At 36.9% G+C, this 27801-nt stretch overlaps 1 protein-coding gene and 1 long non-coding RNA gene across 2 annotated transcripts in view; one reads left to right on the forward strand and one right to left on the reverse strand.

Annotated features, from left to right (window-relative positions):
* LOC134542858 (suppressor of lurcher protein 1-like) overlaps positions 1-27801 on the forward strand; it is a 443271-nt gene that overhangs the window by 323245 nt on the left and 92225 nt on the right. Inside the window, exon 7 of the mRNA XM_063387427.1 lies at positions 4190-4249. Within this exon, the coding sequence (XP_063243497.1) occupies positions 4190-4249 (60 nt within the window). The remainder of the gene's footprint in view (positions 1-4189; positions 4250-27801) is intronic.
* The window catches only part of LOC134542859 (uncharacterized), a 413602-nt gene that overhangs the window by 117524 nt on the left and 268277 nt on the right, over positions 1-27801 (reverse strand). The window lies entirely within an intron of this gene.

Genomic DNA, 27801 nt, shown 5'->3' on the forward strand with positions numbered 1-27801 from the left:
TTACTGTGATTGGTGTTGTTACAATCGATATGTATCTAGAAGAAACCCGCCCAATCACTAAACACAGACAATGTTACAGTGTTTTAACTTTCAGATAGTCTCAAAATCTTTTCGCGAAATCTGCATGACCCTAAAAATTATCCTTGGGCCTAGCGTTTTTCTTAACGTGTTAATTCCCGCTAAACATATGTACTCCCGTTGGACTTGACGAGCAAAACGTAGATTCACTCATCAGTATCATTCCGATGATTGATGTTTTATAACAGAGTCCATTCTGCATTATTTTTTTACCTAGGGCTGCGCTTACGTTTAGACTCTGCCGGTCTGTTCTAAGCAATACTATGGAGCTTAACTCGCAAGATGTTTGGTGCGCACCATGGTGGAAGGAAGCGGTGGTGAAACAGTCCGGCCGCCCAAACTCATCCTTTACTGCGCACTACGTCACCACGGTCGCACCGCCCAGTCTACACGTAGCGCGATTGCAGGGGATACCACGCAGGGAAATATAATTACAATCAATATACTAATATTATAAATGCGAAAGTAACTCTGTCTGTCTGTATGTCTGTTTGTTTGTTACCTTTTCCCGGCTGAACGGCTGAACGGATCGTAATGAAATTTGGCAAGGAGATAGATTATATCCTGGGGATGGACATAGGCTATATTTTGTCTAAAAAAATAAATCTTTAAACGGGTTAAAAAAATATATCTTAATTTTATGTAATGTGTGTCATAGATATACAAACTGTTAGTGTCATTCCTCTATGCCTGCCGAGCAATAGCTTTCAAGCCATTACGTTACGTTTTTCTATTGTAAGGAACTAAGTAGAGAGTAAGAAAAAAATAAATATCTTGACAGTTTGTAGTGTCGGAATATTTGTTTCAATTTTCAATACCGTTTTTGTATATTACAATTTAAATTGCAGAAAAAAATCATGTTTCATAAACAAATAAATAGTGAGTGTGTGTCATTTCTCTATGTCCACGAGGTCTCGCCGCGTCAATTTTCAATCTATGCATCGTTACAAATTTATTTCCTTTTTTTTTAGTTTGATTTGATAAAAAAATGATTTCACTAAAAATCAATTTCTACCCCTTCCTATTTTCACTTCCACATTACGAAGTTTCACTTCTTCCGCACGGAGGGACTCCACGCAATATTTTTGCATGCAATTAAAAACTATTTTTTAATGATGCCAAAGAAGTATAACTTCTCATGCGCGTACCTAAGTACACGCACCCGTTTTTTTATTTAATTTCTTATATATATATTTTTTCTCCCTACCTAGGGCACTCATAATTCTTTTAAATTTCACGTGTATGTTTTCAATGTCATTCGAGTTGTAAAATTTTTTTTTGTCAAATTGGTCATTATTTATACTTTGTTTCATTTTGGAAACATACGTATTTTAGGTATTATGACAAATAAAAAAAATTAGTTACACTAACATTCTTAGGTTTTTATTGTGTGGATAGTTTGAAGTTTAATATTATGTAGGTATATAAATTCTTAAACTTATAAATTTTTTCGAAAATTATTCATAGGTTGGTAGGGCCTACTAATTTTTTCTATTTGTTTAGTTTGAAGTTTAATATTATGTATGTACGTAAATTCTTAAACATAGAGTTACTTATTAATTTATTTAGAAAATTATTCATAGGTAGGTAATAAGTTTTTATATTTGTCAATATTGTTATTATGGTAGATATGAGTACAGTAAATGCCTACATTCTTATATTCCTTTATATCTCTTTCGATTTTGAGTGTTTTCGAGCCATTCGGGGTCCTAAAACTACTCTCCCCCCACAAGGAGTCAAAGACCGAATAATAAAAAAATTTCCCAATATTTCGAAAACCTATTCTCTCTCAATTTTGAGTGTTTACGAGCCATTCGGGGTCCTCAACATCCCCCCTCCCCTTCTCAGGGGTCAAAGCCCCAAAATTAAGAAAATTTCAAAAATCATTCTCTTTCGATTTTTAGTGTTTCCCTGCCATTCAGGGTCCTCAAAATCACCACTTCCCCTCTGGGGACAAAGCCCCAAAATTTCGACAATTTCAGGAATTTCAAATATAATTTCTTTCTAGATGGAGTGTTCCAAACCATTCGAGGTCCTGAAAATCCACTTTCCGCAAAAGTTAAAGCCCCAAAATTTCGAAATATAAGAATATATATAATTGGATGTTGGCATGTATGACGTCGATAAACTCTTACACCGTTTGACCGATCGCCATGAAATTTGGCACATCAAAGTGTTTTTATCATGAAGAAGGTTTTTATGCTATTTTTTTTGTAACTCGCCGCTAGATGGCGCTGTAGCGCATAAACTTCTAAACCTTTCAACCGATCGCCATGGGTAAACAGAAAATCATAGGTCACAGATACACAAACAGTAATTATGTGTCATTTCTTAATGTCCAACACACTGGACATATCGCTATCAATTTTGCTGTAACTCGCGGACAATAGGTGTATCACCCGGTGTTCAGCCCGGGCAAAGCCGGATACTGCAGCTAGTCTTTTAATAAAATTAAGTTAACCTGCACCAAACTTCCTAATTCCCTACTACAATTTAATAGAAAAATACTATAAGTATTAATAATAACACAATTTAAATATTGAGCGATTTTTCTGTACCAGCCAGCGACGTGTAACATCTAACCTTGCTTACGAGCAAATTCACGTGTTCTCATGTTGCAAATACGCTTACATTACGAAAATCGGACGTGAAATTTAACTTATGATTCTTTGAAATAATGACAAGCGTGATAAATATTCGTAAATTTTTTTTCAATCATATTTCTGAACACGAATCACATGTAGTTTCCGCACCCGCCGTTAAAAATCGCTACCAGAGCAGCTAAGTTGAATATTAAATCATTTGATTAGCAGAAAATATATTAAACTACGTAATTAAAAGGGTTCCGACAAAAGACTAGGAAAAAATGCTAAAAACCTGGCTTTCGACCTGATTTTCAACCAAGGATGTTAAAAAAATGCTGCCCACATTGTTAAAATTCATTAAATAGTTTATATTAAGTTTCCTTTTGTATTTGTGAGCTTTGGTTCGCACCATCCGCCACAAATGGCAGCACCGTGGTTGTTACACAGTTCCGTTCCTTGACTTCCGTAGCATTCACGAAATTACTCCAAACAAATGCAGTATACCGAGAGCTAAGACGTTGCACATCAATACATAAATCTAATCTAAACATTCGTCAACTCTGACCTGCATTCATACACGATTTGTCACAGTGATAAATAAAATGTGCTGGTTTAAACATGCTAGATTATACAAAAAAAAATTTTAATTACTATTGGTGACAATATTTACTAAACTGGAGTATATTAGTAAGTAAATTTCATTGATTGTCTTGAAGATGATCCAAATCAAACATTTGTAAAATTTCTTACTAATTTTCTAGAAATTACACACAGAGGATTTTAACCATGAGCTTTCCCCTGCTCCCGTCTTGTATGTGAGTAGACATAACACAAAAAGGAATTTCTTATAGGTTTTTAGTTATTAAAACCTCTTTAATTTTTTGTTATACAACACAATCCTCTCATAACGAACAGTCTGGCTTCTTCGACTCGTTCGTAATGATATGACACAGTGATAGTGTAAGAATTTATCCACAGTTAATACAAGAAAACTGTCTTTTTGAATTACAGTTTTGTTCTAATTGGCTAACTGATTGTTGGTTTTCAATGTTTGTAGTAAGCATTTACATTTACATTACACAGAACATCAGTTGTTTCCACCGGGTTTTTTTAGTAGAAGGTTATCAAACATGTGACATATATCTTGAAAGTAGTTGCAATGTTAAGTAGAGGTGTTTCCGGTTCTTAACTTGTTTGGTCATGGCAAACAAAATTTTATTTCTCTTTTTGTGTTTCTTGGCAGAATAAATCCTTTAATATAATAGTTTATCTTGCAAAAAATTAAACTATTTTAATTATTTTAATAATAAAAACAGAAAATTTATCTTAGAATCAGATCCCATGAATATGTGCATACGAGACCATCTGTATAGTTTCTAGGTAGTCGGTTAAACTGCTACGAATATCAACGACCAAATTTTGAGAGAAGTCAGCTCTTATTTTCTCAAAGGGGATAGATAAATATTTATTTATTTCTCTCTGTTGACAGAGTGCTCCTTTCTCCTATTGCTATCTATGTGTTGCAGATTGAAGGAGCGGATACGTGTCGTGTTTGAAGAAGTGACCTTGCAGAAAGGAGACGCCAGGTAAGCCGATTTGTCGTCATCCTCTTTCGCTCCTTCCGTTCTTGTTTTGTTTCTGCCCGTCTTCCCGTCTTCACGTCCAATGTTATAAGTGTTATCGTGTCTGCCACAATCTTGACCACACCCAAGCGGAAAATTTGTTTTATTTGAGGTAATGCAGAAATGGAAAATAATCATCCGGTTAGTTCAAAATTTGAAAATTAAACCTTGGTTCCCGGTTCATGGGCATATATCCCGGTGGAAAGGGGGGGAGGGGGCCCTGTCCCTGTAACTAAGAAGCCTCTTATTTATGGAGCCAGCTTGCGATTGCAAAATTGGGACTGACAGGCGGTTTTTATGAACGTAAACATTAAAACAATTTTTTTAATTGATATATAATTTAAAATTTATGTTTATTGAACATATGCATTTGGGTAAAAATATGGACAGTATACAACATACAAGTACCCTGTCCAGACACGAACTGATTCACTTAACCCCAGGCGCAAAACACCCCCCCCCCCCCCTTACCAATTTTTGTTTGCAATTTTCCATACAGATTTGCATCCCTGTCTACCTGTACAGTTCTTTCGATGATATTCAGAGATAAATAATACATGCAACCATGCATTTTAGAATTATTGCACATATTTAAACATAGTATGAATTTAGAAGTCTAATAATACAACATTTCATAATTGTATACCCTTTTAGACTTTTTAGACCCACGCAATCTACATGTTATTTGAGGTGGCGCTTCCAATACAATATATGTGACGTTCGTCACAAACAACAGTATTATTATTATTATTATTGGTATCAGCATTATTATTTTATAAAATTTTAATTTGAAATGTAAATCAAACTTCGGTCATCTTTATTAATAAAACAATTTAATAAATAATTAACAAAAGGTGGTTGTAAGAATCTAACTGTGCTGTAAAGGTAGTGTAAGCTCACGCATTCCTGTGCTGCTAGCTATGTTATTCATACATGTCAGTCGATCGAGGGGGCGATAGTGAGATTGGTGGATCTCTTTAGGAACCCCCGTGGTTGAGCGATCAATTTGTTGTACCACGGCTCATTCTGTGGCCACACACCATTTTCTTTTCTATCAGGACAGGACACCATTCCATTTAAGACCTAATACGTCCTTGATATCTGGATAGCTCTTTGTCACAGCGATGATAAAAGACACGAAAGAACAACCAGCTGGCTGCCACAAACCTTACTTGATGTCATGTCGTGAGGTTTTTTTTTTTGATTGTGTGAAGAAGACATGGTTTACACTTGGTTTGTAACACGTGACATCGAAGACGATACCTGGCACTGGGGGGGGGGGGGGGGAGAGAAGTCGTGGAATTGTGTGCGCTGTCAACCCTACATCCCCTGACATGCCACGCTGTGCATGAGGCTGAGATAAAGTGTCTCGCTTATACATCCTGAGTGAAATAAAACGAGCTCACAAAGGAATACACTAAAATAACACAACATCGTAAGCAGTGGTTCGACAGGATGCTCAGTATGAGTGCAGCTACATGAATGTCACGTTAACATCGAGGTCAGGAATGGATGGCAGAGATGTAAACGGGAGTAGCCTGTGAAAAGCCCCCAGCTCTCAGCAACGTTCGCAATGTTTCCCACCTACAAATAAGTCCGGGTTGGAACTCCGCTGGGCTTCGAACCAAGAGTTATTGCCCGGGATGTGAGTTATCTGACCATTCATTCGCCGTGGCTGCATTTTAAAAGACGATATAATATTTTATTGATCTAAATATAAATTTCTAAAGAAAGGCTGCTTAATGTTTAAGAGCCAAAATTTGTTTGCATTCTGAGAACATGGCTCAGAGTGTTTTCTTGAATGATTATTGCAATGGGGACGATTTTTTTGAAATAATTTCATGGACATAAACAATTTTATACATCTTTGCTAACAATTATTGAGGGTAATGTCATTTGCCCATGAAATTATTTTTAACGTGTTTTTATAGCATGTTATTATTATCCTCCCTCCCCCTTATTTTTAAATCTTGTCTGCATATAATTCAATAATGTTCAGGACTAAATATTGGTATATTTTGCTGACTTGGTTTCATTGGTCGTAACGAGGTCTTGGAGACCAACCTCCACTGCGTGCCCGTTGATCACGTGAGTGGGTTTATCCATGCCTTCTCCTCCAGGGCAGGTTCGGCCAGAGACGCGCATGCGGACAATAATTCATGCCGGCGGCGGCCCCGCCTTGTAATTGCGCGACGCGCGGGCGGGATGAAAACGGATGTGTTTTGGCTTGACGTTCCCCCGGGGGATGGGGCAGCCGCCCGGGGCTCGTGTTTGAAGGAAGTGTGTCCGGGTAGAGGGAGGGGGGGGGGGGGAGGTCGTCCCCGTGCGTCCCAGCAGTTTCGGATTTTGCGCGCGATAAGCAGTTTACGCCCCCTCCCCTCCACCACTCCCCAACCTTCCTCAAAAGGTCCGGCCGTTTCTAATTTCCGGTCCCCCTGGGCTTTTCCAAGGGGCACCCGGGTAATTTGCGGGCTTCCCGACGCGGGGGCTTTGCAAACTCCCTCTCGGTCTCCCGGTTCTCCTCTCTCTCACTGTGCAACTCGTCTCCACGCCTCTCCGAGCTTCCTTCACTCTCTCTCTCTCTCTCTCTCTCTCTCATCGGGACCTCCCGTGACCCTCTCGGTTGATGAGGAGCGTGTGCTTGATCACTTGTTCAACTCCCGCTCGCTCCGGCCATACACTATTTTTTTTTATGGAACAGAAGTACTCGTGTAAATTTGTACATTTACATTAAAAACAACTGTATCCCTACAAAATAGTGTTCGCGGTAATACTGGATTTTGTTACCCGAGAGTTTATGCTTCTGTTTTGTCCCAGTACCTCCAATAGTTGAAAGTTAATTGTAAACCGTTCCCTGAACAACTTTTCAGTATTAACTACACATTTTAATAAGCACGGTAAAACAAAATAAATTCAAATTGATTATTAACTGCACATGTTACTAAACACGGTAAAACGAAATAAATTCAAATGGATGATTATTCGATTAACTTTTCCATGGTTCCAAAAATAATAATATTTGAATATAAAATTATGCGTCAATTTTCGTAAGAAAACTCAGTATTAACTCGAAAAACGTATTTCATGCACGTAGGCCTACCTATGCAAAAATAATCCTAGCCACGTGTTGTGGTATTACATATTATTTCTTGGCAAATGGTTTAAAACGAAAGCCTTAGAGGAGGCTACTGCACCTCGCTGATTACGCCCTTGGAAAAGGCCACGGGAAAATACGGTTGGGACATTCGGCCGTGTCGGGTGGTTGCGTTGGGGCCTTCCTCGTGGCACGACGTGTTCTGGACGGTAAACGGCTCACAACAACCCACGTCGTGACAGCTGTGTCCCAGTTCCACCGCTGCGGTGCAGCTATTGGAACTCAAGATTGAGGTTTCTAGAAGGAAAGGTTTTACGTACGTCTGGGTAATCTTTACGAAAATAAAATTTGTATGTCAGGTCAGGAATAATTCAAATTACTGGAAAAGTCGTGAAAACGTTTGAATTATTTTAATTTTTTTTTCTATCCCGACCGCGAAGTGCACGAGGGAGCAAACAAACTTTCGGATAAGTTCGGGTCGTGAACGGGATTCAATGAATCTCGGGGTTCCCGTGACGAGACAGCTCAGGGGGCGTGCATGCATTTCGCGCCAGCAGCGTGTCGCGGCGGACGACGTGAAGGCGGGGTTTGTTTCAAGGTCGCAGCAACCCACTTGATAAATGAGGCAGACGGGAAGGTAGTAAATAGCGCCAAAGCAGACAGTGAGCGACGGCTCGCACTTTGCGAGAACATTTCGGATAGTTTGCCCGCGCGATGGTAGACGTGTGTAATTTATTGTCGCCTTTGTGATTCATTTGCGCGTGTGCGTCGGATACCTCGGGCAAATTTGGCACAGAGGGATGGACACTTGGATATATAACACACACAACGAGACCCTGATGCAAGGTTTACATAATGTTATAAATAAACATTTTACGGCACTTGTCACAAAAGTATTTGCAGGACTGGAAGGATGCTCAAAAAGTATTAAAACTGACGCTGGAAAATGAATAAGTTATTTCACTTAGAAGTATGGTACAACTGGGGAGAAAAAATATTATCAACGTGAAAAAGTTTCACCCCGAAAAATTTAAAGACTTATTTAATGATGGAATGAACAAACAGTTGAATTTTTTAAACTGTTATATTGGCACAAATTAATCAAGAGAAAAAATTGTAACAAATTAAATTGTGTCAACGCTTTAAAAATAAATAAATAACGAAAATAACATCTACACTCAGACTAGCTCACTTCGAATTCAACTAACAGCAAACGCTTTAAGTATTAAATGCATGCGTACGCCCTTGCTTATAATTTTACCAGAACAGCGCATGACCGTCATTCATGTCATATACAAACATGAGACTAGAGAGAAAGAGAGAACTGATAACGCACACACAAATACTACATCGACACTTGGCTGGTTGTGCTCGTCTCCCCAATCACACCTGGTAAAGCTGACGGGATTTTTTTCCTTTCGCTGTGGTTACCATCTTCTCTCGATTCGCATTGACCTGCCACAGGCGAAAGCGACTCAAAAATCTTACATTGACTTACTTTTTCTCTTGCATTTCTACAACGCACTGTGACTTGGAGAGAGATGGTACAGCGATCCGCTCACCGTAGCGCAGTTATTTGCAAGATGGCTTCTGATACGTGGGTTCTGGGTTCGAGTCCTGGGTAAGGCATGGGTGTCAATTTGCAAGTTTCCAAATTGGTAATAACAAATATAAAGTCAATTAAACTGCAAGAATGTCGGTAATAATTCATAAATAGCGGAATGTTTTATTCCTGGTGATTAAAAAAAATATTCCATGAGACATTTTATAAGGCCATCTTCAGCTGCATGAAGGATTCAGGCTGGGTCTCAGCATGTTCGCCCTTGAGGGTGGAATCTGGGTAGCCTCCAGAGATTCTAAAAGTCCAGATCCTAATGAGGACAAGTTCCAGGACTTCCGGCAAACGCAAGAAGCATCCTCCCTTGCGTGGAAGGGTACCACCGCCGGGACGTTCCCGCGTCAGAAGGAGCGAGCCTTCGACACCCATATCTCCAGTCCACACCGACCAATTGTGCTAGCCCTTACATCCTTATCTGGCACCTATGAGACAACCAATCACTTAATACAACAATCTATAATATAAAAATGAATCACAAAATGTGTTGGTAAGCGCATAACTCAACAACGCCTGAACCAATTTGGCCAATTTTTTTTTAAATGTTCGTTGAAGTTCAAAGATGGTTTTTACGGCGAGAAAAATTCGAATTATTGCCGGAAAAATCCTAAAACCAGCCCTTTTCTTTTTCCCATACATAAGTTTTCTAACTAAAACGAGCACTCATTGTTGTTTAAACAATGTAGGTATGTTCCTAACGTCAAAGAGTCAATTTGCACTTTATTACCTCTGTACAAAGTTCAATCATATATATCAAAACAGTGTGCGTTGGAGCACAGATAAAAAAAAAAATAAACCGAAATCGAATAGTTCAATTTGGTCGGCTTCGCGATATTATTTCATTTGTTTTACTTTAAAATGCATCAGTTTTCAAGTCATTACATCAGTCAAACAAAACCAGCGTTACCAAAAGTATTTCATAAGTTTAAGTTTTTATTATTTCATTTCCCTATTTTAAATACGGCTTGAAGGATTTGACTCCAAGTCATATCAAATTAAAAAAAAAGTTGAAACAACAACAAACTGTCAATGTCAGTGTTTTTTTCTTGGATTTTAGGTTACCTACCCTAATGAGTTTGCTTTTGTCAACTTATACACGAAACAAATTCTTACCTATATAGTGTTTTGTGCAGTGTTCATTTACCTATGATCGCTAATTATTGCATGTGACAAAATAATATATAATATAGATATGCCTCCTATTAGACGAATCAATTTAGGTAGAAGAACCCGAAATGCTACAAACCAAGCTAATTACCGATCTAATCATGCTCTACAATGAAAATAAAAAGTATTATGTTTCACATGATTAACAATGAAGAGATTACTTATTTTTTTATTTATCTTTTTATTTATATTTTTTATTTAATTATATTTCTTATTCACAACACCCAATCACCAGGGTGACGGTTCTGTTCAGGATAATTTTTTGCCCCGACTATAAAATATGTAGGAACAAAAAAATTTCACATTACAAATCATTTTGACAGGACTTTATTGCAATTTAATTAGGCAGTACGAAGTCTGCCGGGTCAGCTAGTAAAATAATAAAATAGGTAACATACTGCACTCTCGTTCCAGAGGCCCTGTTCTCGAATCCCATTCAGGTTTCGGTTTTCCATTCGGCTTGTGTGAAAACCAGGCTTTGTGATCACGTCAGTTCGGAGATGACAGACCGTGTGGCCAGTATTAAAAATATAACCGATCAATATATATGGTAACATCATTACGATAGCGAAAATAACTTTCTTTGCTCTTAGGAAAAAGTATTTTTAATCACTATACAGTTTTATGGGGAGAAAATAAATCTCACGAGTTTCTAATTTAATAAAACGATGTTAACCATTTTTTGGCATAAAATAATATACAATTTAAAAATTTATCTATGAAATATTTTGATGTCACACCGTTCACACTCTAGCCTGTGCTGTTAGCTTATGTGCCTGGTTTTATTCTGTAGTGTATTTGCTGATACATTACTTAAGTCCAAGTTTATTCCTTTCCCACTTTCCCAGGTCCACGTCGTTTTCAGTTGCCCTCTTGAATTATCTCGTTATTGGGCGAGACACAAATCCCCATTACTAACCATATGAAAACTGACACAAAATTCACATTATGAGACAGCCTTTCGAATGCGTCTGGTATTAAATAGTTAACATGAAACACGAAAATATTGGTTTTGAAACAAACATTATTTAAATTTCACCTCCAAAATTACACTTGTAATAACGGCATGTTACTTAAAAAACAACGTTATGCAAGTCGAAGAAAATCTGGACTTCCTTATGCCACGAATGGCACAATGATAACTAGCACTCTAAAACACCAAATTCCCCAAATGAATCAGCGAATTGAAGAAGTTAAAGCTATTCACAGATAACTTTGTATATATAAGTTATTTATTGTTTACCAATTGAATAATAAACCAATAGCCAGATAAATTATTTAAAACAATAGTCCTTACGTTAATAATAATAATAATAATAACTGAAATTGGCGAATAATAAATATCTCCAATTATTTGTTTTCCTGGCGGTTTCAGGCAACTATATATATATTTTTTTATTATTTTAGTTACTAAGAAGGGAGTCAACTCTAGTTGCCTACATTATCGCGATCTTGTTAATCCAGCTGACTGACTTATGCCAAAATATGGAGTTCCTGATTACAAATATTTGTGGAGATGTTACTGGTCTATTTCTTGTAATTAAAAATGTTTTACTTTAATTTAAAATATGGGTATAACCAGAATAAATTACATTTTTAGTTAAGTATTTTTTTTTTTTAAGAAATATCTAAATATACTATAAGACTCACGTTTTGATCAGTAGTGACGTTTTTGCATAAAATGATCAATAAGAAGTATCGTAGAGATATAAAATTTCCCTCGAGCATACTTTACCCGTCCCATTTTTTTTTACTGAGATCCTCCTTTCTTAAAGTCCATGCTCATATTTCTTTCAATTTCGGAGATTTTTTTTTCCCCCTCCAACTGAAAGCTCTCGGCTCCTAAGACCGCGGACTGAAGATAGTCTCCCGACCGCAGGTATCGGAAAATGGATTCGAAGATGTAACTGTTGGCGTATCTCTCGAGCATCTCCCGACGTCACGCGGCATTGGAATATTGCCAGGGGGCCGGATATCCCCCACCTCCTCCACCGAGCCGGGAAGCGGGAGGCTTGGATGCTGCAACTTGTCGCGCGCGACCTCCGCAGCTTCATCCAGACCGCTGGGCTCTGGGGTTTCAAATAACAAAGCTAGCGACATCTACCAACATTATCTCTAAAGGCAAAACGGGAAAAAAGTAGCCCTAAGACTCGGTTCACTCGCCATGTGATATCTCCCTTGCATTTGTTGTTAACCCACAAATATTTTCAACAGATATTGACTTAGTGTAGAATAATGTGTTTAAAATAGGCTCGCAACTCTTCGTAATTACCATCGCTTGCGGAAACTTTTATACCCACGATACCACACTAAGTGAATAATATCGGTTGAGAATATTTGTGGCAGAACAACAAATGCAAGGAATGTATAGAGTTGAATTGTTAGAAATAGCCCTTAGAAAAAAAGTAATGATAAAAGTACCACTAAACTGATATGCCCCGCGTTTATAGAGATTTCTTAGATTTCTCGATAATCGAGAGAAAAAAAATACTCGCTAATGATAAATAAATTTAAATCAGCATTTTATTTCAATTACAGTAAATTTTTTAAATCAAATTTGTCTCGTGTTTATTAAATATTTTTTGGAATGTATTTTAATCCAGCAAGTATTTTTTTCTTGAAAAAGGTTGCCAGTCTAAATACAGTTTTTTATTATTTCACCAACATTCATTTCTCGAAGATAAAAATGCAAACATTTTTTACGTAAATCGCTTAACAGCTGTGTGACGTTAATTCCTTTATTTAACCGGGTTTCAGGGTTTTCATGCCTTCGGGGATCGAATCCAGTTTTTTTCCTAAGTAGGAAACGTGGCGGACGTTGCCGTAAGCCAGTAGGAATAATTTTTCCTCGGGATTCTCTCGTTTCCATCACCAACGCATTTCACAGTTGCTCTTTCTCACCGAGTCATCTTTCACCCGTCGCTGACGAGACGTTAAACATAACGCAAGGTTTGCCAAACTTTACCTCTTTAGCTACCTCAGAGCCAACTGAGCTAGGTTTAAACTTGGCGAATTTTGTTCTAATGTAGATTATGTATTAAAAGTTCGTTTTCTACCGAACCATATCATCGCAACTGTAACACTTGATTCTGAGCTCTTCTTGGATTGGTATTTATCACACTGCACGAAGGCCTGGAAGCGAATGTTGGCCTTTTAAGGTACAATAAATATATAATTTAAATATCCAGAAGGAAATCCCAGCTCGTGTTGCATTTAGTTCAACCTCTACGAGCTACTGTTGTAGAGTTATTGTGGATGGTAGATACTATGCTTGGTGACTAAATGAACCATAAATTAAAATGAGAAACAGTATTCGTTACACGCAAGTATTTTAAGTTATTGACTTGCTGATTGGGCGTTTTAAAACATCTTCAACTGTCAAACGTAAATAAGTACATTAATACAGAAATCGCAGTTCGTCTGTAATTTATTATGTCGGTGATGCCCTTTGGAAGTTGAACGAGGAAATACGTACCTAACCCTAAAATTAATTTAATGCAGTTTTATGTACATACGTCATAGCAGTTTTCGATCTGGTGTATGTCCAAAAAAACTGCATTAAACAAAATTCCTCATTTCATGAATCATTTAAAGAACGAACCTTAACATTATTTTTCAGTAAAACCTCTGAAATTCATAAAGTTAAAAAAAAGACTGAAATTTAAAAGGGAATGCTGGCCGGGGCGGGGTTTTAATTCTTTCTTTAAAATAAACTAATATTAACAGATTGACGACAAAAAGTAAACAAGTGGTGCTGTTGAATTAATATTAACTATAAAATGTTTTTAATAATAATTTAGACTTTTGTAACATTGTGTCCACTCACACTAGAGCGAGCAATAAAAATGTGTATCGTCAAGTAACAGTCTTGTAGCAAAGTTATTGTCTTGCCAGCGGAGAAGATCGTGATGCATAGTCGAAAACATAGGAGATCAGACGAAGAGAAAAGGTACCTGCGAAACAAGGGCTACAGGGGTCCGAGTTCGCACGGAGAATTTTGTAGCTGACCCATCAGATGAATTGGGCCAAAAGAGAAGATTAATCGCAATCCGAGGGTGGAGTTGGATCCACACTACAAAGAGAAAACGATCATGCGTAGTGAGTAAAAAGGAAGTAAAGATCAAATAGGGCAAAATTTTAACCGAAAAGAAAAGCCGAATATAAACAGGAATTCTCACTTGTCATTTGCAGCGGGTTATCACTGAGTTTATGGCATTTTGGTGACGGGAAACACACCCACGAACACAACAGAAGAACTTGAAAAAAAAAATTAGCTAACTCACTACATAAAGACAGGAAAATGAAGCAAAAAGCTGGTAGAAAAACACTCCCCTTATACGCGACTACGTGCTCAGCCAAGTTTTCTCCCGAACTAGTCACAAGTGAAGCTCCTAACGCGGAGAGAGTGCGCGCGCCCGGGAGAAGATAGCTCCGGAGGGAGGATCGCCACGCCTAATTAAAGGGGGCACTTTGAGTCCGAGAAGAAAAATGGAGGATTTTAAGGTTTAAGGAGTGGGGAGAAATGGCCACGGCCTGAAAAAGGGACGCCACCATGGGCGACTTTAGGAACTAGAAGTGGCTCGGACATAACTGTACTGGAAGGGGCCGGCAGATGGCGCCTCGAGCAGGGTCGTAGACAAATGGTAGCAGAATGTGGTGTACGGCCCGAGAGATGGCGCTTCCTAACGCAGAATAACGTCAGTACAAGAGAAGGGGCATATCTTTGGTTTATGCAGCACCCAACAGGTGGTGTGGTGCTGCAGACAGACGGGAGGGACACCACGCCAGGGGCTCTATGAGCAAAGGCCCAGATGGGATGTCTAGTGACGAGATGGTGGGCGACACTAGGTCCCCTTGGAGGAGGAAAGGAAAACGCTGAGCTCGGCACTGGGTTCGTAGAAAAAAATTTTGGGGAGGGGGAAGAGAGAGGCGGGTGAGCTGGCGCTGCGCTACGTCGTCTGCGTTCAGGCACGGCGGGAGCAAGAAACGCTACGCCGGGGTCTAAGCGGGCGTGCCTAATCGTACCGGAGGAAGGCACGGTGGTGTGACTGAAGGCGCGGTGCCTGCACGGATCATCCGAAGCTGCACGTGAGGACAGGCGGAGAAAATGTCACCTGCTGCTAACCCAGCATGGTTCAGTGTAGCGTATCCGGCCGCTCACTGCTGAAACACCAGCCGAGTACTACCACGCGACGGGGTAAAGTTCAGATTGGAAGGGTCCCCATAAGAAACGGTAGAAAAAATATATATTTTTTAATCTAACCCACTTAATGCTCGTCAAACTCTTGAATAAATAAAAATGTTAAAATTGTGCTGAGTAGCCACTGATTGGCGGTACAAAACTCACTCAGATATTTTTCTAAAACATATACCGATTGTTATAATAGCATGAATAAAAAGCTTTAGTCGAGCCAAACAAACGGAAGTCAAGCTACAATGTTATGTTCCTGGCTTTTGCAAAAAGTCACCCCTTTGTAATAGATCATTCAAAAAATCTTTTTTGCTGATCACACGTAATTAGATGCTAATGGAAAACACAGTATATTTTAGTTTTTTTTTTACTCACTTGTGAAGTTTACCAACTGTTACGTTTGTTTCTGAGACACAAAAAACCTTGGGTTACTTTGTATCATGTAGGCCTATGGTATCTCTGGTATAATACTTTCATCCTTGATGTTACGCCCTTTTAATATGTGTTAAAACAAAGTAAAATAATTTGAGTAATGTATCAATAAAATCTACAGCAATTAAAAAATACATGTACTTTATGAGCGGATATGTTGCAAGAATAATGAAATATCATGTAATGCTCTGCAAGTGACAAGTGGGTAAAACTGTATCATAATTTCAAGAACTGTCAAGTTTGAGACAGTCTGAAGTGTTGGTAGTATCGCTGCCCACTGCAAAAAAAAAAAATTGGCGAGACAAAAAAAATGTGTTTGCGCGCCATTATTTTGCCGTCACTGGCCTAACACGTTCTTTCGATCCTCCATTTAGTGTTAGTGAGTAAAGGTGAGGTTTTGTCGGTGTCGCCGCGCCGGGGCGAATTTTTTGGTCGTTTCCCCGCGAACTTCTGGGTTCTCGCCACCCCTCCGACCCTCCCAACATTTCCCTTCACCTCCCCCACCCCCCCGGCAGGCGGATCGATAATCGATATTGTCCCGTTTATTGGAAACTGGGAAGAGGGACGCCGCTCCCTGGTAAATAACTCCGGAAGAGGCGCGCTTTGATCGCCGGTTGACGTGAGGGGATCGCGCGCCCAAGCGACGCGACGCCGCGCGGACCGACCGTGGGGGGGGGGGGCGCCCCCCCCCCCCCCCGTGTACTCCTTGTCGCACAAGGCCGCCTACCCTCCCTCGGGTCGAAGCTGGGGAGGAGAGAGAAAAAAAAATTCCTCGGCTCCTCAATCTACAAATATAAATTTCCCAAGTCGCGATTTAATGGACGAGAGTGGCACTGCCTGCCCGGCCACCGATAAGTTTTTTTTTTCCTTTTCCTCCTCCTTCCTCCCCCTTTTTTTCTATCTGCGTAGGAATGGAAAAAGAGTGAAAAAGGATTTTTTTTTTTTGGGGGGGGGGTGGCTGGGTTATTATTATTTTCTATTTCATTGGCCGGCGCTCCGATCCGGTCGATATTATCCGACTGTCTGCAGCCGGGTCCAGTTGCCGTCAGTTTCCGTCGGCCCGTCATCCATTCTGTGTCGACATCATGCGAGATGACGTTCGCTTCGTGTCTCTCCGGACGTTATTTTACTTCCGACTAATGATTAATTTGTTGGAACAGCTATTTAAGACTTGCCTACTACTGTTTTTTTTAATATCTTTGCTTGTAGCAGAAATTATTAATTGATATTTGATATGCCAGATTGGTATAGGAGTTATCTTATATTTGCCCATAATTGAAGTTGGAAATGAAAAGAATTTTAAAAATATAATATAATTTATTGAAATTGATATTTTCTTAGGATTCATGAGATGTGTACTCGATCACATACACGTTTGGAAAATTCCGTTATACGTGCTGCGTAAACATCACATTGCAACTATCTAGTTGCTAGTGTTTGTAATCTCTCTGTTGACATGTTTGCATAACTTCCAGGGTGCATGATGTTATGCGTGACCTACTTACAATATGCAAACAGCTAATGGATAAAGTATGTAGGGCCACATCCATTTTTTTTTTTCATTTTTTCCTTGATATAATTTTTGAAACATATGTTTAAGTTAAGTTGGTGTCAAAGAAGGGTCATCATAACGTAGATTAATAATAGGAAACTTAAGTTGCTAAACCATTTTTGCAGCCTAGCCAAAACCATTTATTTTTAAATTAATTTAGTAGTAAACAGTGTTTTTTATTACTAAGCATAACTATTCCTTGTGATAAAGTTTTTTTTTATTTTAGCCAATCGTAATTTTACTGTACAAAGAAAAATGTTCTATTTGGAAATTAATTCTGTGTGTCATGGCAAAATTTTAAATTCAAATATGGATGAAAAATATTCTCGTATACGGCAAAAAAAATTAACTTATTTTTCAATAACCAAATAGATATGCATCAAAGTGATTTATTGTTCAAAAAAATCATAAATGTGCGTTGAATAACTGTCCCACGCGCTCGCCACTCAAAAAAGTTGGTTTTAATTTTCCTCTCCCTGTAGTTGCCCAATCAATCATACCCTACAGCAATATATTTTAAACGCTTTCCAATACAAGTGGGAATCTATAAGCGCTTTCGATTTTTGTCTCTGATACTTGGGACTCTGTTGTCATTCATCCGTTTCCGCTGATGCCACTATAAGAAAAATAAGTGTTATTTATATGGAAACCTTTATCAAAAATACTGACTATCTGGAATTGACGGAATATTGAAACTTGTTTGACAGTTATAAAAATAAGCACTAGGAGTACCCATTTACAAAATGCCACTTGTTAATCATTTCATGATGTTTGTAAACAAACACTGAGAAACCACAAAGTTTTTTTTACACGAGGCGTCTACAGGTTACACTAAGGGTCAACACAAGGAACACAGTAAAATCATTTATAAAATGAAAAATGCAAAGAAAATACGAGAAGTAGGAACAGATTTTAAAAAAAATTATCAATAAAAGAGTATCATCGTCGTACTTAATGCATACAAAAAACTAGATAATTATAAGTAACCGCTAAGTTACAATAATTACAAATGGTGGCCCACGATGTCAGAAAAACGAATAAAACGCCAATATGATAAATAGCTCATAACGCTTAAAACGTTGGTATTGTAAACCACAAATATTAAAAATATTAATATGCCAGAAAAGTACTAAATCATGTTCAGCACAACAAAAGGAAAAATTTACAATTAAATCAACTGACACTTAACCATAGCTGTGTAAAGATTAAAACACATATCTCTACAATGATTTAATGGCCAGCAGCCAAAATTATGTTACGTAAATGAAGTACAAGGCAAATGGAGTCTCCAACCTGATGGGGGTTCAACATTAAAAATGGCACTTATAAGAAAATGGGCGTTACTGCAAACGTTACTGACCTCGGAAGAAAACGCTCGTAAACGGTATGAGCATAAAGTTACGTCAAGTTACGACAAGATTTGCTTTCACCCTCTCATCCAGCATAGGCTATATGTAGTAAAGCGTGTAGTTTATGCCCTTTACAAAATGCAAGTTGTGGAATACGTGCACGTTAACGTGAGCGCCGCCAAAAAAAATGTTTATGACGAATGACAGATTCTCATCTATAGTGAGTCACTTCCCAGTCCGTATCGGGCACATTCACACTTGGGGTATAACTGACAAACAAGTTAGACAAATTCATATGCAAATCATGCTTATACACCAGCAATGATCGTAGACCACTAGCTCCAAGTCTAATCCCTTATTTCTTAAGGCGTATTTGTAAGTGGCATTTGTTTAAGGATGAACGGCGGGTAGAATATAGCAGTGCCAGCCTACACACTCCGAACGGGCGGAGCGCATATGAGAGACAAGACAAGGTACATAAAATTTTACGCACTATCCAACGGGGAACTGACTCAGTACACTGCCCTGCAGGACAGCAAAATGCAGGACCAAAATTTCAAAAAGGTTTGCAGCCCAACTACAGTCTCAGTAAAGACCTACACCAGTTCTTAACATTATTATAGATGACAAGTTAAAAGGTTAGAGGATAAATTATATATGCACTCGCACATCAAATACTTTACCCAAAAAAGGCAAAAAAAAAACCGCGTAAAAGTGAAGTGCTTATCCTACCCGATTCCTGGAAGCATTTTACTGTTATCAACTCCTAACTTGATAACACGTTGTCAGCATGGGTTGAAGTCCCTATGGTGAGTTGAAGCCTGTCTGTCCCGTCCAGAGGAGGACTCGTATGTATTAACGCATCCGGCCCGCAGCAACGATCACGCAGCTGCTAAACCCAGCTGTGGCGTGGTCTCAGTCACGTTCACCGACCCGGCGATTCCAAACGACGCCTCGCGACTCCGAGAGCGCTGCAGCGCTCGCCAACACGACAGTTCGGACCTCGATCGCAGCGCCTCGGCGAGGCCAGGAAACAAGGCCACAGTAGACTAGCGAAGGTTCCCTATTGAAGAAAAGAACTCTTAGGCCGACATGTTTGGAATAATAAAAGTGAAATTCACCAAAATGAAAATTCCCATTTAAAGAAAATAAAAACTAAAATAAAGTTAAACTCTATAAACAAATGAAAATTCATAAGAAAAAATAATATTACCTAAAAGTAGCACAAACGCAAGTAGTCGTGCCGTCAAAATACTCGTCCATGGTACCAGATGTATTTTTTTTTTTTTTTTTTTTTTTTTTTTTTTTACGTGGCCGTACGAAGAAAGATTGAGCAACAAAATATTTCTTTTTTTCTCGCCTTCACATTTTCCTACATCTTTTTTCATGCCCGTTCTCAGCCACCTTTCCACTTCCTGCCATAAATCTATTAGCGTGTGCCATTTATCTCTGTGTTTTGTGTTTCCTTTCGTGTTTCTTCGTCGTTTCTTATACTCGTACAAAGAAGAGATTTGTGAAAAGCGTTTAATCCTTTAGTGTGTTGAGATTGCGTTTAAGATTACAACCGTGAAAAATTATCCCTTTGCCCGAAATTCTCGGGGAAAATATTTAAACGGCATTCTAGGCTTTAACTCTTGCCCAGCATTAACTAACACTATTTTAAAATAAAATCTCGTTGGTTATATTGTCAATAAATACTGGTTATAAATATATTGTAGAAGTGTATACCTACTCCTAAACAAATAATTAAATTGTTTTCAAACAAATGATTTATAATATGTCAAAAAACACCAAGACATTAACAGTTTAAGTGAACAAATATAACGAGAAGTTTAAATGAGTGTTACTGGCATAGTTAGAATATTTGATAATTTTTTGTAAATTTCAAAGCGTACTTTTCATCGATGATTTTTCTTGATCACCGGAAGTTACGAGCTACGCGTATTGCGAATGTATAAAATATCCCGTCAATGTGTTCGTGTTCACAATTGCAATATATTTTTATATTTTGCATTTTTAGTTTTTTTACTGTGATTCCCAGTCCTACCAAAAAAAATTATTATTGCGGTATCGTTTTTTTTAATGCATGTGAATTTTAATAGTAGATATAGGTATGTATATACTACTATGGCAAATTAGAATGGAGTCTGTTCGAATTTCGCTCTCTCCGATTTTCGCTGGAGCGATGGACGCGTTTCAGCTGTGGCGGAATCAACTTACCGCTATGTAATACGAATGCCTGGCATGTCAAAATCCTTTATTGCACAGTTATGGCAGTGATATGTGCCTCACGCTTTACAAGTTTCAAACGAGCTAGAAGTAGTACAAGCCGAGGCGAAAAATAGATGTAAAGCTTCTAAAAATAATTTTTCTCTATAACCATAATCATCTCTCAAGACTGATACACTGATCATTTTACGTACACTATTAAAATCTAGAATAAATTTACGGGTTTTTCAACGAAGTATTCGCCTCAAATAAACTAAGAGTACTTCGTAATTTCAGATAACTGTAGATTCGTATAAACTATAAACTAAGCTGTATTTCATCTTCTTAATATTGTTTTTTTTTTTTTCGGTATAAAGAGGGTAAATGCACACGTGTAAGAAATAAGAGTGTTTTTGCGTGAGTTTTTTAATGTTTTTCTTCTCTACAAATATGATTGTTACAGATTCATATTCATAGTACTTTGCACCAATAAATTGACGAAGATCTCTGGATAATTTGTAATCAGCGTTTTTCATAAATTGAAGGTGAAAATTTTTATCAGTGTACGTGACACTCAGGCTGGGTGAACGCATAATTTCATCATACAGGAGAAACGTGAATAACATCAAACAGGAGAAATAGGGAGTGAGGTGTGATACAAACATTATATAAAAATGAGGCTCCTTGTACATTGATATCAAATAGGTTAGAAGCGCCTTCGAATGGTCTCGGGAAACACTCGGCAATATTTGGCGTTCGTATTTGCACTTCAATGTTACGAAACGGCCTATTTAAACTAAAATTTCATCCCCAAACACATTTTCAACCAACAATACAAAAAAAATTAATTTATTATAGGTTGATTAAATGTTAACCCCAAAACGTACAATATTTCTCGTCGTAGAATCCATAAGGTTTTTCTAAATCTCAATATAATACACAAACCTACATATTAGGCTGAATGTTTTTAGTCATAACGTTTTCACTGGTTGCAGACAGGATTACAATTAATTAGTTAAAGGCTACGGGCATTATATAATGTTTACTGAGATAACGACATGACATGTGGTACTAATACGTCACAATCATAGACACTGCGCGTGTAATTTTTGTACAAAAAAATATTTAAGGATACAGCAAGAAAATTCAAGCTATGTCTATTTTCAATATTAAATTTCAGTACAGAGCTACATACAATTTTTAGTGCTGTGTCACTGAAAAAGAGAGACAAATCTAGTGACATACCTCCTGTTCTTATTAAATGTAGATTATGTAATTCATAACTGTAAGGAGAATTAGAGTCACAAACCAAAGCTTATAGCTTCTCTCATATATAAATTTGTTACACCCGTAATTTTCACCAGTGCAGAAGTTTAGAGCTGTTAAGATATTTCGATCGATCAATTATTTTTCAATTTTTCGGATGAACCCTTTTTTTACTGCAAACTTATGCCCAATATAGGCAGTGAGTGTCGTCATGGTGTCGGGCAAGTTTTAAATGAGTTTTTTGATACACAAACTCAAACTTCTGTAAGATTTAGTTTGTGGATGGCACAGAGGCACAAACAAAATTACAAAATAAATCAGCATACTATCGAATAATAGAAAAAAAGTCAAAGTGTTTTTAATCTGCAAAGTCCATATGAAAAACTTTTCGCAATACATGCTTATCTTACTATCCCAATCATAATCCGCGATGACATTCATGATTTCATTAAGAATAGATAATTTTGAATAAACTCGAGATAATGTCCACGAATGATATGTCATAGGTTTTGAAGTTTCCGTATGTATTCTACGAAACCACAATCCTCGATTTCGAACCTGTTTTAAATTACGAGTTCCGCGCAACGGTTAAACCACAAAACAGTAGTACATTACTGCGCTTTAATATTAATTGTGTGTGGGGGGAAAGGGAGTTGAATTCTTGATGACGTCACTGACCGACCAGTTAACAAGTGACTCTTTGACCTAAATATGATGCAACCACACCTGATTGGCATTTTGGAGTTATCCCATTTATCTGCGTGACAAAATTTAAACAAGTGGAAATCAAAGCTTTCGATGACGATGCTTTAATTACATTCTGTGAAGAACATTATGAAATGTAAAAATTTCGATTCAGTTTGAAAACTGCAAAAAACTACCAGATGCATGCTTGAAAAACTTCTTATTTATCGTTCGTTTGTTTTTAACATACGTTTCACGAGAATGTACGTTTCATAATTGCATTTTTATATTACATCCTAAAATTTTATTGTTAAAAAATAAATATGTGTTATTCTGAACATTGTCAATGTGACTGCAAACAAATATATAAGAACGTTAATTATACTGAACACAAGTGGGAAGAAATTTCTACTTTTATCAGTCTCGTGGGGTCTAATTACATGAGAGAAAGACGGTAGTTTAATATACTAATTGCTATTTAGTTACCCCATTTTCTGACATTATGTCCGTAAAATGTTAGTTATTTATTTTAAACGTCTACACAAAACTTTATAAAAGAGCCTTCTTACTAGCTTAGAGATGGGTTGGACGTCATCCAGAAAATTTATCTCACACTTATTGGCAACGTTGTGACTTAAATTCTGACGTAATAATTTAGGTGTAGTGTTTTTCTTAACGTAGTTTTAAATCCTCACACCAAGAACATATGTATGTTCAGTTAGTTATCTTTCCGTCAAAGAGCTGGCCATAAATCTGCTTACAGCTGTTCACTCAAGGAAAAAATACAGCGGTGATATACTGTATTTCATAACTCAAATTTTATCTACCTAACGTAAAATGTTAGTTATTTATTATCTACCGTGCGTGTTTGGTCGACCTTGCGTGTTGTATCTGCCGGGCGTGTATGGTCTACCGAGATGTTTGGTCTATAAAGCGCGTTTGGTCTACCGAGAGTGTTTGATCTACCGGGAGTGTTTGGCCTACCGTTCGTATTTAATATACTGAGCGTGTTTTGGTAACCTAGCGTGTTAGGTAACCAAGCGTATTTTATCGATTTACCGAGGATGTTTTGTCCACCGAGTAGTGTGTTCTACCTACCGCGATCGGGTTTGTTAACCGAGCCTGTTTGGTTTTGTGATGTGGTAGCGTGTCCGGTAACAGGCTCACCTTCGGGAGATTTCCATCCCGGCCGTCTGCGCAGTCGCTTCAGTCTCGCCCGCCATGTTTTCTATTTGTAATGAATCTTATTTGCTGAGGAGGCTAACATTTTCGAGCGTTACGAAAGTTCCGATCGCATGAGGGGAATAGTGAGGTACGCGGTGGGGGAAACCGGTAGATGAGGAGACGGCAGGGGAGAAGTAGAAATGACGCAGCATAATTTCACACTTTATATTTGTATATTTGCATACTTGCACACTTGTATACTTTCACACTCGAATACTCTTACACTCGCGTACTTGCATAATTTCACATTTGCATACATGCGCAATAGCATAATTTAGACATCGCGTAATTGCATTTTTTAATATGCATCCTCAGCCAAAGGAATTGTGTTTCCTATACATAATAATGTAATATGCAAGAAGTTTCACTTCTGTCGCGCGTGGATCTACGCAAACATGTTTTTTTTTTTTTTTTTACTTCTTTCTGATTGTTTTGGGAATATCAGTTATAAAATAGGACTGCCGAATATGAGTTATTTTCATTCCAAAATTAAATTTATAGTTGGTGACTGGGGCGCGGTTTGTGAAACGAAGGGTTAACATAAATATAAATATTTGATTGACTTACTAAAAATAGTAGGTAACGTATAAAAAAACATAATATGCTAAGGTTATATATAAATTTACATTTAATCACCCTTTCTTTATAATAATTGAATTTAGAAGAAAATAAGCTAAAGAAGTGAACGAGGAAAAAAATTAACTTATAATTTATTCACTCCCTCTCCTTCATGGTACTCATCATTAAAGTAGCGTCAGGCAGTTAACTATCAGCTTAAACTTAAATAACCAATAATTTGAATTAAATTCAACGAAAACTAACCCGCAGCTTCTAATACCACCCTTAATATGTTAACCATGGTTCTCGGTTTCATGGTGTCCTACTAAAAAACTATGTATATAAATCCCACATTAGAAATCTGATTTGGAGAAATTTTGCTTTAAATGCTCTATATGTATTTTTTCTAAAAAAATATATAACTTAATACTAATATTTCCTTTTATTTTTACTCTATATTAATTTATGGTTTGAAATATTCATAGTAAATCACAGATAGGCCTCCTTTATTTTCCGAATGGGACTACATAAAGCCGTTATCACGCAGAAAATGTAATAAACTTTTATTAAACGCTGACATATGAAATTAATTATATATGGTTCAAACGAAGCCAATTCTACGTGTTCCACCAAAGATAGCAATTTTGTGAAGCCGCATAGAGCTTTAGCGGGAAATCTCATACCTCGAACCATATCGTCGATTGCAGCTCATTTGCATATGTGATGACGTCATACTCGAGTTTTAAATAACTGGTGCAATATTTATTACCAAGTTAATTTGCAACAGGAAAATCGTTACGTTTTAATTACTGATTTTATAAATTTAACGCGGCTTCTGATAATAACCACCTCATTCCATTTCAGTACAAAAGAAAACGTTAATAAATTATTGTTATTCCAAACATATGAAGCAATAAAATTTGTTAGAAATTTTTTTATGCACCAATTATTTCCCAAAGCATAGGATATTACGGGGTTATGTGGAAAATCAAGGTTTTAATTGGTCTATTAAATATTAATTTTACTTTTAATATTGATAAGCTACTGAAGGTGCAATTTTAACTGAATATTTGGTGAACTACGGAACTTCCCTTGAATAAGGGAAAGGCGTAACTTTTATTTTTTTATTTTTAATGCTTGAATTTTTATAGCTGTTATGCCAAAAATATTAACAATGACCTGAAGAATAAATTCAACTGTTAATAAGCTTTCTGATATATACGCCTACTGTGTAGAATACTGCTTTATCTGACTTATCTGCGTATTTCAAAGGAAATGATTAATCCTTAAGTTTTCTATTATGTAAAGTGAAGCAAAATATTCCAGTTTTTTTCTACAGTTTTACAATATTATATCTAGGAAATATTTGGAAATAAATTTACTTTTACTATATACAAATTTGCACTCGTTATGTTGCAAAATAATGTATTAAACTATACTAAAACAAATCTTTGAACAAATAAACTCACGTTTATTTTAACTTACATATGCTGTTGCATTATTTAATACAAAATAAGTGCATTCCCTTTCTATTAGCCTAAAAATAAACTATAGGCATTTTTAATATTGGCAATGTATCTGATTACAATGCTGTTTCAATTGCTAACCTTAAGTTCTTTGTAATGAAATTTTTTCCTCAATACAAGCTGAATAAGCTTTGTTATTTGGATTGATTCCGCTGTGTTTAAAAACGTTCTATGGCACTCAGAAAGGTGGAGCTTTATTTTTCTAAATATTTACCTCTAAAATTTTAAGTGGCTATTCAATAGTGATACCCTAGTATTGTCACACAAATAAGCAAAGAAAAATTACTGTAATATAATCTGTCATTCTTTATTTTAAGAATAATAACTTTTATTATATTAAAAAAATTAATAAATAAATTCCAATGCCTAATTTTGTTTTATAATAATAAATTAATTGGTTACAATAGTTTTTTGTTGCAAAATACACTTTTAACCTAATTATTGTAATAAATAACTTAGTTTCAAAGTAACATGAAAAGCGAAATATACCTACCTAAACTGAATAAAGTAATGTGCTTCATTTTATATTGCTAAAAAGTAAAAGGTTGTAAAATGTTTAATTTAAATAATTACATAATTTTTTTCACGTTATGTGTTAGTATGCATACATAGAATATATATTGACAAACAATATGTCTTAGTCTCAACTACAAAAATATCCATAAAAAATTTTTTTATAAATTACCGAATTTACAATGGAAATAAATTATTCAGCTTTATTTAAGTTATGCCAAAAAAATAAATTTATAATACTCAATAAAATCTTCTGCCACGTAATATTTCTTTCGTAGGTCCCCTTTAATAAAATTTCTGGCAGTTATTTCCCAAATAAAGTATTTAACTAGCATGCTGTGACAGGTATGATCAGCTTCTATATACGGGTCTTTTAAAATATATTTGTAAATATCTTCGTGTGTATATTTGCCTGTTCTGATTGCGCGACCAGTGTTTTGACTGCTCGGACGCCGGGCTCAATTACACGATAGCGACGGAGGGAGAGAAATAAAACTGACGTCGTTATAAATGCCAGGGCACTGTAATTTTGCATCATTACACCAAAGATAAAAGCCTTTTGTGGACGGGAAATTAATGTGGCCTGGCGCAATAAATTATTCAGGGAACGCGTAATTAAGTTATTTCCCACACGCAATTAAACGTAATTTGGGCGCAAAGGAGCAACTGATCTTCATCGCAATAAAAACCTGCGTTCAAACAAAATAATTTTCATTGCTTTGCACACCTAGCGTGGCTTCCTTAGTGCTGTCGGCAGTTTATAGCGCTGATTTGTAAAGGTTTTCGGTTCGAATCTCGGATAGCCTAAGTTTATTTTTCTAGTAGTTCTTATTTTCTTTCCAATACATTATTGAGTGCGCTGAAAGTAACTTAAAAATGTTATACAACACTGAAAATGATACACTCTATCTGATGAAATCACAACTTGGGTCAGAATTTTTAAATCTAACAACCTTTAATCACATATTTCAGTAAAAAAAAATACTTAACATCATTTTGTATTATAATTTATTTTTTTATTGGCCCAGTGGTTTTCGGTTTCATAGCTAAAACTGCTAATGTTCACGATGTTGTCTGATAGATATTGACAAAATATAATAAAGCAAATCGTGCAAATTTTCAAATGTAGATACCAAA

This window comes from Bacillus rossius, assembly GCF_032445375.1.
Source record: "Bacillus rossius redtenbacheri isolate Brsri chromosome 9 unlocalized genomic scaffold, Brsri_v3 Brsri_v3_scf9_2, whole genome shotgun sequence".
NCBI classification, from domain to species: Eukaryota; Metazoa; Arthropoda; class Insecta; order Phasmatodea; family Bacillidae; genus Bacillus; species Bacillus rossius.